This window comes from Solanum tuberosum, unplaced genomic scaffold, assembly GCF_000226075.1.
Source record: "Solanum tuberosum cultivar DM 1-3 516 R44 unplaced genomic scaffold, SolTub_3.0 scf00314, whole genome shotgun sequence".
NCBI lineage: Eukaryota > Viridiplantae > Streptophyta > Magnoliopsida > Solanales > Solanaceae > Solanum > Solanum tuberosum.
Window position 1 is genome coordinate 18,482 of NW_006239241.1, and position 11,772 is coordinate 30,253.

General features: G+C 26.3%; 1 protein-coding gene across 2 annotated transcripts in view; it reads left to right on the forward strand.

The window, feature by feature from the left end:
• Nucleotides 1-5,823: 5,823 nt before the first annotated feature.
• LOC102604572 (cadmium/zinc-transporting ATPase HMA3-like) overlaps nt 5,824-11,772 on the forward strand; it is a 12,604-nt gene continuing 6,655 nt past the window's right edge. For both annotated transcript variants that reach the window (XM_015314753.1, XM_006360190.2), the window contains exons 1-2: nt 5,824-6,098; nt 9,370-9,627. In XM_015314753.1, coding sequence (XP_015170239.1) covers nt 5,891-6,098; nt 9,370-9,627 — 466 coding nt within the window. In that variant the 5' untranslated portion in view covers nt 5,824-5,890. The remainder of the gene's footprint in view (nt 6,099-9,369; nt 9,628-11,772) is intronic.

Consider the following 11,772-nt stretch of genomic DNA (forward strand, 5'->3'; position numbering starts at 1 on the left):
CCCCAGCCCCCTGTATCAGATTCAGGCCCTTTCAGTATTGGATCGAGCCGGTCAAGGGATGACTCGACCCTTTTGACAAATTTAAACTATAGGAATCTTCACACAAATAATTAGACAGATTTACTGCTTATATATAAATTATATAAATATTATATATCCATCAACTATTCTTAATTTAATAAGTAGGTGAACGATTATTTAGATTAATTCTTCTAAATTTATATATTTGTGAATTGTGAGTAAAACAAGCTATTTCGTAATGCTTAAAGTTGTTAGGCCACTAATTAAAAGGACAAGAGCAAATAAAAGAAGAAATTTTAGTGCATGCAATAATACAGAAGCAGAAAAAAAACAAAATAAAAGAAGAAATTATTTGTACATGCAATAATGCAAAAAAGATTTTTCATTTCTATGCGACCAAAACCAAAAACTAAAAAGTTAGTGCTTTCATTTAGACCTAGTTTTAGTATGTATACGCAACATGCTTTATAAAAAAGAAAATAATTTCTTGACCAAAATCATTATTGCTAGTTTACTGTTGTTACTTTACTAACAATTTTTAGTACTTTTTCAAACAGTTTTATACTAATATCTCAGTATAAATTTATATTCATTTATATGATATAGTTTGAATTTTAAAATTCAAACATTTTATATTGACCCTAGATTAATTTGAACATATGATCTTTAAAATTTTTGAAAAATCAGTTACTTATTTAGAAAGGTATTTTCCTAGTGAGATTATTTTGAGAAGAGTCAAACCTAAAAAGAGAATCAAGACCTAAAAATTTGCCCGACAATTCATAGATACGCATAAATAGATATATGGATACACAAGTCATTTTTAGGTTTTGAAAATGTTTGGCAAAGTTAAAACTTAAAAATAACTTAAAATAAGTTTTAAATAACTTTAAAAAGGTTAAAAACCAAAAGTAGGACTCTCCCTACCTTATTTTTTCTTTTACTTAAAAGTCACAGTGTGACTTTTTATTTTTGATTTTAATTTTTTTTCAACCTATCCAAATTAAACGGGCTCTAAGTCCACCAAGCAAGCGTCATGTTCGATCATGACTCTGACCCGGGCCACTCTAGCCCCTCATGGGCCTTGCCATAGGCAAGATGTTGACATTACCCAACAACAATGATAGTTGTTTGATGGTAGAGGTGGTTAAATATGGTAGACGACAATAATAGTGGTTGACAATTGTGGTGGTGGTGATGGTGGACGCAGTTGTGGTTGTGATGGTAGAGGTGGTTGGTAGTTGGTGGTGGTGGCCGGTCTATTGTGGATAGAGTGATGTTGAGTATTATCCACACAATAATGTCTCTTAATGATTTTAAGACTTTGTTATAGATTTTAATGATTAAGATCTATTCAGAATAATCCAGCCAAAGTAATAGAAATTAAGCCTAACACGATTCTAAATAGAAAAACTTCAATCATTTTTCTTTGTTTGAAAGGAGAAAAAAAAAACACATTAAGTGCTAAAATTTTAATAAGAACAAATACACTTAATGATCTAATATCTAAATCATTCAGAGACCTCCAATTAATGCAAACCAATGAAGCCTTAAAAGACTTCAAAAATATAATTATACACACTATCAATATATTATTTCTTTGTTTCAATATAAATGATATTTTTAGCTAAGACTACTTCAAAGAACAACTCATTCCTAGAAAAAAAATATTACCATCTTATCTTTAGTTAAATGTTTGAATAAAGAAGTAACTCTTTAATGATATAAAACTTCATGTATTAAAACAAAAATAATTTGAAATTTTCTTTTTTAGTTTTTAATTATGTAAATATCATTTAATTTAAAATAAAATAAAAGGACAAAAACACCATATAGTTTAAAATGGAAGAAACTAGTTGGTTTCCTCATTGGGAAAGCGCACCGGTGGAGTCGAATGGTTTTCTACTCTCCTTCATCTTCTTTTTTAAAATATAATTTTCATAAATTTCATAGTGTAAAAGCTAACTACATTATTTTTCTATATTTTTCTAAATTATAAAAATTCCTTAAAATTTATGGATTTCGAATATCTCATTGGACTTCTGGACACATCACTAGACTTCTGAATACATTAGCAAACATCTGAATATATAGGCGAGGGATGTATCCAAGAGGGGAGGGATGTATTAGAGAGAAGATAGGATCCGGATACATAGAAGGGGGTGTATCCGAGAGGGGAGAGATGTATCAGAGAGGGGATTTTTGAAATTTTATAAAATGGTAGGGAATTTTAGAAATTATAGTAAAATAAGATGTGTATTTGGGTAATTTTTTATTTTTTGAATACTTTATCTGTCGCAATTTATATGACTCACTTTTTCTTGTTAATTTAAAAAATGTGGCTTATTTTTATATTTAATAACAATTTAATTTTAAAATATCAATTTTATAGCTTTACATCTTTAACTCATTTTAAATAATAAATTTTAAAAATTATTTTTTCAACTCTATATTCAATCAATTTACGTCATATAAATTAGGATGAAAAGTGTACTATCATTTATATAATGGAGTAGTTGTACGTTCATAAATTATTTATGAGGTGAAAATATTATGAAAAGAAAAAGGAATCCATATATAGCAGCATTTATTCTCTCCTTATCCAAAAAGATTGAGTTTGAAAATGTATGACATAATACTGTTTGCTATACTAAATATCCAAACTCCAAAGGAATATAAACTTGAAATCTTTGCCTCTCACTAACCAATATAATTATTTTTTATGACTATTATTTTTTTACCATATGAGAGTTGAGACACGCTACCAAAAAAAAAAAGCCAAATTCGACCTCCATAAAAAGATTTTTTTTTTTTTTAAAATAAACGACCTTTAAATGTTAATTTTGAATTTTTGACAAATATATTTTAAAACTACTTTTATTAGAATCGACCTTTGGGCTTTGAATATATATATATATATATTAGCGTAAGAGAATTAGAAAATATGCAAATAAAACTTCACAAATCGATTTCCTTAAAAACAATTGTAAAAATCGACCTCCAAATATCAATTTTTACTACTACTACTACTACTATTATAATAATAATTATTATTATGATTATTATTTAGAAAATATGATTTTTAAATAAATTCAAATAACAACCACAACATACAGTGAAATTCTACAAAAAACAGAGCCCTATTCTGGTTACAGAGTGCGGGTAGCCGACAAGTAGGTTAGCAAACTGGTGAATCAATAAAAATTTATCTTTTAATAAAATCGACCTTTGAAGATTGACTTTTTTAATGTCAAAAATCAGAAAAATGAAAACCAAGCTCCAGATCGACCTCCAAAGATTAATATATTATTATTATTTGCAAAATACAATTTAAAAATGAAACTTAATAACAATCACAACAACATAATACACAATTCAAAAAATACAATTTTCAAATAATTGAATTTTGTAGAGCTTGTACCACGTTTATTTGCATAGTAAACAAATCAACATTGCCAAAAAAAATAAAAATCACAGAGAATATTCTAGAAGTGAGCTTAAAGCTCGATTTGAATGATGCATATGCATCCATACATATTTATTCTAGGCTTTTTGCTGATAATATCCCACTAGGAACAGTATCTAGATTTCAAAGAAATATTACTTATATATATATTAAAAATAATAAATAGGTAAAATGAAAAAAATTATTTTATTATTAATTACTAGGACCTTATATTATATTGGTCTCAAAATGTACATGAGAATAAGTATTATTCTTAAAAGATAAAGTTTGGTAAGTAACCAACTACTTTTATCTTTACGTGCTTTGCATGTGTATTTTAAATCATTTTTCATGTTTGTGATTCCGAATTATTTGTATCATCATTATGACACCATCCTAATAGCTTTGAAATTGAAAGAGAATATTTACTAGTGAATACATATCTTTATTAATCCTTCACAAATTAAAACATTAAAAAAAGAAAATCTAAGCTGGCCTTTCAGATTTATGATTTTTTTAAAAAAAAGTTGATTCGAATAAAAAAATCCGTATTGAGGAGAGGGGTTTATGTGTGAGAGAGGGAGTCTAAAATCAAATAGCTAGATTTCATATTTTTTAATATTTTTTTGCTTAGATCATTAAGTGTAAATACTACTAAGAATTATAATGGATAAATCACTTAGGTATACTGTATTATAAGAAACTATTCACCATTTATGGTAATAGAGTTTTTTGAAATTAAATATAACATTTTTTGGAGTTACAAATAGTACAACACTTCAAAGAACTCATATTCATCTCTATTTGTTTGTCTTTCACATTTTCTGTCGTTTTTTTCCTCACAAGTCACACTCACAATTTGCTTCTCTTTTTCACAATTTTCATTCAAAAAACTATCCTTAAATATTATATCTTCAAATTATTTTTTGCTCACATTTCACGATTTTCATCCAAAAACGACGAGGAAAAAAACAAAGACCCAAATTTTTTACAAAATTATTTGCTTAAGCAAGGATTTCAAATCTTTAAAATTACAGCAACAAAAGTTCTTAAAAAGCTTCAAACTTTGAATTAATTATTGAAGTCTTACGAATTTGTGATTAGTTTGGATTGATTGTTCTTCTAAATAATTGAAATATCGTTTGGAGTTTATATCTCAATTTTAAGGGGATTTGGTTAGGTTTAGAATTAATTTTAAGAAAAATATTAGATTAAAGCTCAAAAAAGATGAAATTTTTAGAAATGTATCATGATTGGATTAAAATTATGTTAGATTTGTTTTATAATTGAATTAAAATCATGAACAATACATTTATAATACATTTTGCAGACATATCTCCTTCTTAATAATACCAACCGGAATAATTTAGGTGACACACTTATAAGTTATCATACATATTGCAAGCATCATTCATTTTTTTAGTGATACAAATCAAAGTAATTTATAAGATACAAATAATACATGTTTTATTCATACATTTAAAATACATATTACAGACTTCACTCCCTATTAATGATACTAACTAAAATAATTTAGAATACACTTATAATATATTTATAATACAAATACAATATATTTTTAATATGTATTGCAAACATTACTTTTTTTTCTCTATATAAGTTGTAGAGAATTATATATGGTGAAAAATAAAAAATGAAGAAGAGAAGAACAATGGGTAGAGTGTGAAGAAGAAGAAGCGTGAGATGTGGAGGTGGGAGGAGGATGTTTTTTTTTTTTTTTTGTTTACTTTATTTTTTAACATAGACGTGCTTGTTTCTTCTTTTTATTTTATTCTTTTGCAATGTAAATTTTAGGGAGAAATAAGTACACTTTTAAGTAATGCATGTATTAAATAAATCGCAATAATTGTGAATATATTCGAAAGACTTTTAAGTTCATTTTTGTAAATATGAATTTTTATCTCAATAACATTTTAAAAAAAGTCTTTCGAATATATTCACGATTAAAATTAAACCGTTTAATTTTCGAACTTTCAATAGTATCTTGAAATGGAGGGAGTAATCTTTTACGTTACATAACAATACACAAATAAAATAATAAAATTAGACTTTCATTTCATATAGATTACTTAAATCTTTTTACATTAGTGATGATTGTAAAATAATAAATATAATAAAGTACAAACTCAAAGTTGGAAAAGATCAAAAAGAGGAAAAGCTAAAGGTGATGTTATACATTTCTTATAAGCTTTTCTTTCTTGAGGGTAGGGTGGGGTTGGGGTTGGGTGGGCTGGGGTGACATGCTACTCTTATTTAAACCCCCAAATTTTAGTGCTTCTCTCATTCTTTGCTTGTTTACACAAGAAACCAAGAATTAGTCTATTTTTTTCATTTATTTTCTTTTTCTTCTATCCCCTTAGAAGCACAAAAAATTAAACTTTCGAAAGAGAAAAGAAAAAAAAAATGAAAGAAAGTGAGAAAATTAATAGTGATATAAATAAGCTAAGCAAGAGCTATTTTGATGTTCTTGGAATTTGTTGTACATCAGAAGTTGTTTTGGTTGAGAAAATTCTCAAGAATCTTGATGGTGTTAAAGAAGTTTCAGTAATTGTCACAACAAAGACTGTCATTGTTACTCATGATTCTCTTCTCATTTCTCAACAACAAATTGGTAAGATACATATAATTATTAATATTCAGTCTGTTTTAATTTATGTGACTTATTTTCTTGATGTGTAAAGTATCTCACATGAACGTAGAATCTGGAAAAGAGTCACATCAAAGTGATAATTCTTGTCAAGATGTCACAATTCATATTATAGTTTCTTTACTTTCTTAGCACTTAGACGAATCAACCAAAAAGAAAGACCACCAAAAGTATAGGCATAATAATTCGATCTTTGTATTTAAGTGCTCTATATTTTTTTTCTATCTTCTTCTTCATCTTGTGTTTGATACACTCTTTGTTGTAATTTATGTAGCTTATTTTCCTTTTAATTTTTCTTAAAAGAAAAGAATGATATTTATATATTTAATATTCATTTTTTTTATTTAAATAGTTTGACTGACTTGTTGATTTAAATATTATTTTTGATAAATTATATATATTTTTAATTTAAATTTTATATTTAGTCAAATTAAAAGAACATGAAATGGAGGGATTAATATTTGCTTTTTTTTCCCTCCCCTAAATTTAATTAGGTGGCACTATTCGCTTTCAATTTATTAAAAAAATTAATAATAAGAACGAAATAATTTAACTTTATACTTGACGTCTTGTCTTGAATGATATGATTGTGTAAACACACAAATGTCATGACATATTTAGTATTATTACTTTTAAATGCCTTTTATCCTGGCCAATCAGATCATATAATGAAAGGAAAAAAAGTTTGATATATGCCTTTTAATTTTGTTCTTTAGAGCTAATATACTTTCGTTATAAAATTGTATCTTTTTTGTTACATAAATGGCTTATATATAGCTGCAAAAAATAGTTTTAAATTAAGGATAAGGGTCTGAAAAATACCCCAACTTTGGTCGGATTTACTGTTGCGATGCTAAACTTTCATAAGGACCTATTACCTCCCTAGACTATTTAATACCGTATTTTTCACCCCCTGAACTATTTAATAGTGTATTTTAAAGGTATATATGTGCCCACGTGGACACATTACTATTTATAATTTTGCATTATTTTTTATGTCCACGTGGGCAAATATATATGTTTAAAATACGGTATTAAATAGTCTAGGGAGGTAATATGTCCTCATGAAAGTTTAGTATCGCAACAGCAAATCCGACCAAAGTTGGGATATTTTTTAGACCCTTATCCCTTTAAATTATAATATAGCCACAAAAATGTTAGTTTAAATATTTTTCTTACTTTTTTCTTTTAATTCATTTACAGTTTTTTTTTTTTTCATATTTCTACACAAAAAAATGAAGGAAAAAAAAATAAGAAGAAAAAACTCAAATAATGATAATTAAAGAAGTCATTCATGTGCCAAAAAGATCATATATACTCATAAATTATTTTTTCAAAAATCAAAAATTGAAAATTAAAATTTAAAATTCTTTTTTTACTTTCATTAGATGAAAATGATATATGTGTGACATTATTGTAACGATGAGGTATATGTGAACTACTTTTATAATAACAAAACTATATATAAGTTATTTTTTAAACAAGAATACATCAGTTGTAAATAACAAAATTAAAATTAAGGGGTAATAGAATAAAAGGAGTACCACTCTTCATCTTCTCTTGAGTGACATAATTTGTTTTTAATTAATTTAATAAATAATTAAGAAGCGATTGTTTCATTTATTCATGTGATGTTTGTGATTTTTAATTAATTTTTGGTAATAGAAATCACCAAAATAGGAAGCAGAAACGGTTTTCATTTATTCATGTGATGTTTGCTGATACTATTCTTAGTATTATTAGATTGAGTAACTAAGACGGAAGAAAAAGTATGAACTATTTTTATTTTAATTAATTGCATAATTGTCTTTTAAATGAATTGATTTTTAATTTTTGTTTTTAGAAATCAAAGTTATGTCTAGTAGTACATAAGTTCTTTAAAAGTGCCGAACATAATTTATAAAATATTATAATGTAAAAATATAAAGTTATACTTTTGAAAAAATTATTTGTATTGAGGGACAAAAGTTAACTTTCGAAAAATCTAAACATGTATGAATTCTCTTTTGGGTAAAAAAAAGAAAAAAGAAGAAGAAGTTGGGTTGAACAAATTCATATTACTTGTTAGGTTATTATTTCCTAACACTCTTGATTTTTTTTATATTTAATAATAATTTGATCATAAATCTCTCTATTTTATCTTTATTAAAATGATTTGTCCACGAAAATTTCATAGTCTTAAAAAAAATTAATATTTTTCAAATTACGTGATCAGTCAAACTCCTTCACATCAATTAATACCGAAGGAGATATATAAAAATAGTGAGTGATGATTTGTCCTGACCACCAAAGTGTGAAATCAATCCAAAAGATTTACAGAGTATCTTCTTATTTTAATTTTTTAAATAAAAGGGTATCACATATCAAGTAAGGATCAGAGAATATTTGTGTGATAATTATTCTAATAAATCTAAAAACATTACACGTTTATGTGTTGTAATTAGTTCTTAATAAAAATAATTAATAAAACTAATTAGTTGGCTTTCCAATGTTTCCATCTTGTCACACCATATATGTTCCCTACTTACGTGTTTCCACTTCAAAACCTCTCCTCCATTAGCCCTCTTGACTTATTATCGATATCAATAACGAATTCTGGATTTTTATTAAGGAAGTTCGAAAAAATAAAAAAATAAAAAATATTTGAGATTTAAATTAGCAATCTTAAATGGTAAATTTTGAATCTCCTAAACTACGAATCCAACCTTTATTCTTGTATTCTGGTAAATCAAAGTATATATACATGCATATATAATTTTTTGTCAAGAAAGTTCGAATGAATACCTTTGATCCCTCCTAAATCCGCCCCTATTAGGTTTCTAGTTGTTAATAACTTGGTGATGGGGCTTTATTGAATTCTCAAAGAAAATATTTTGACTCATTTGTGGCTTTGCACCTTCTTTGTGTTGAAGAGTAGTTGTAGGAACTTACCCCCTTTTTAGCTAAATTGCACCTTAATGTAAGCATTTTTTAATTGATAAGAGCAAATGAAGAACAAAATGATACATTTTTATATTTAGTAATAATTTAATTTTAAAATTCTCATTTTACCCCTAACGAAATGATTTATAACCACCAAACATCTTACTCTATACAAAGTCAAACTGCATCACATAAATTGGAATAGATGAAGAACCAAAAATAGTTATTGTAATTTGTTATTAACTTCCATTACATGAGTTGATATATCTTTAATTTTACTAATCATTGTAATTTTTTTAATTTTATTTTGTAGTTAAAGCATTGAATCAAGCAAGACTAGAAGCAAGTATAAGAGTGAAAGGATTGCAAAACTACCAAAAGAAATGGCCAAGTCCATTTGCAATTGGTAGTGGAATTTTGCTTGCTCTTTCATTTCTGAAGTATTTTTTCTTACCTCTCCAATGGTTAGCACTTGTTGCTGTTGTTGTTGGAATTCCCCCTATTATTTTTAGGGGTATTGCTGCCATACGCAACTTCACACTTGACATCAACATTCTTGTATTAATTGCAGGTACTTTCCCTTATGTTATTCTTTAATTATTGTCGTGAATATAGGACAGTAAAGTTGTCTTTATGTGACCTATAACTTGTCATGAGTTTGAGTCGTGAAATGATTGATCGTGAATGATTGCATCAGAGTATGACAACTCTTTTTTTTAATCTTGTGTGAATACATAATGTTTTGTGCATCTGATCAGAGTATGATGACTCTTTTTTGAATCAGGTGTGTATACAAAATGTTTTGTGCATATGGTTGTTTAGAATTGATACATGGTCCTACTATTAAGCTTTTGATGGAAATTTGTCTCTTGCTTTTGATTTATTAGCTTGGATATACACTCTTTTATTGTGGTGCTTGAATCTTGATTCTTGATTATGCTTTGTGATTCATTATATCATTAATAAGCATGAACCATATAGGGGAATTAGATATTGTATATTTAATAATGCACCTTTAACTAACACACAAGATTGGAGTGAGAGGGATGATTCTTGGGGTTTTAGATGCTAATGTTATTGGACCACCTAGTATCTTTTAAAAAAAATGAAATCATGGGATGATTGATAGTGTATTTTATGTGTATTTTCAAGTGACCTAGTACTACTAAAAAGTAATCTTCTTTAATCCTATCACTACTAGAAAGACTCATTTTCTCAACTATGTTCCCATCTAAATCTCCTAATAAGAAATATGGGATTAATTATAATTTGCTTATTTTAGAACACTGTCATTTATGCATTGATTTTGTGAAAATAACAAGTATTAATGAACATCTATTTTTAATAAGAACGACATGTATTAATTATGTATAAAATATGTATATTGTGTACAAAAACAAATATGTATAAACTATTATTTTGATGTGGGAGTTAGAAAATCCCTAAAATGAATGCAAAAGGCAAGATGTGATGTGATTTGGAAAAAAGAATAAGAAGAATTTGAATCCCACACAAGTTTTGTCTATTAAGGAAAATTACAAAATTGCTTGTGTAATTATCACAATATATATACCACAAATGGAATTCTTAGGTGTAAAGCACCAAATAAAAAAAGGAGCCAACATTAGTAATGTGTAAATGTGTAACGCTTCTTCTTTTTCCCTCAAATAATTGCAAAGAAAATGACTTTAATTTGCACCAACACTTTCTTGCCCTTTTACAGATTATAGAAAAAAAGTTGATTTGACGAGTACTTTCTCCATTCCTTTTCAGTTATCATGAGTTTTTTTTACTAATTAAATAATAAGAATTTTAATTTTACGGTATATTTTTTCATCATATTAATATGCAAAAAATTGTAATTTATAATACTTCTCGTATAGTTTTTGAATATCTAAATTTTTAGTTTAAAATATCGCATTAATGTAGTCTAATTTAACTTTTAAAAATAGTGAAATTGACTTTCGAAAAGCACAACTAAAAGAGGACGGAGGGAGTATCAAATTTCTTTGACATACTCTTTTCTTTTCATTTTATATGTCTTAATTTGACTAAATATAAAATTTTAAAATAAAAATAAATTAAGTGTGCATATATAAGATATTAATTTTTTTAAAAATTTTATAATCTTAAATTGGCACGTGGGGAACATTTTTATATATATGTTCACTCACTTAATTGTAATCGTTGTGGATATATGTCCATAGTAAGTAAACGAAGTGTATAACAAGAGTAAAATATTTTATATATAAACAGTGTATATAATGTATAGATACTAATTATATGCAAATTATATTAGCTTTAATTTGTAACTAATAAAAATCGTTTTTTTTTTTTGTGGGCTTTATTGGGATAATTTCAAATGCCAGTCTCCAGAGAGTTGAATTTCCCAAAAAAGAATTAAAAAAATTTGAAGCTAGAAAATAAGCACTGAAGATTTCTTTAAAGTTCATTTTCTATTTAGCATAAAGTATAATGTCCTCCATTTTTCTAAAGAGGTAAAAATAATAGAAAAATAAAAGCAATTTTGTTCATAACTACAATAATGCAGTTAGTGTTGTTTGAGAGTCGGTTAGAGTTATATACTGATATTAATAATATAAGGGGTGGTTTGGTAGTAAGTTAGAGTTATGTAGTTATTAGTAAGGTAGAGATTATTTATGAGTGAATATATATATATATATATATATATATATATATATATTATAGCTATTAT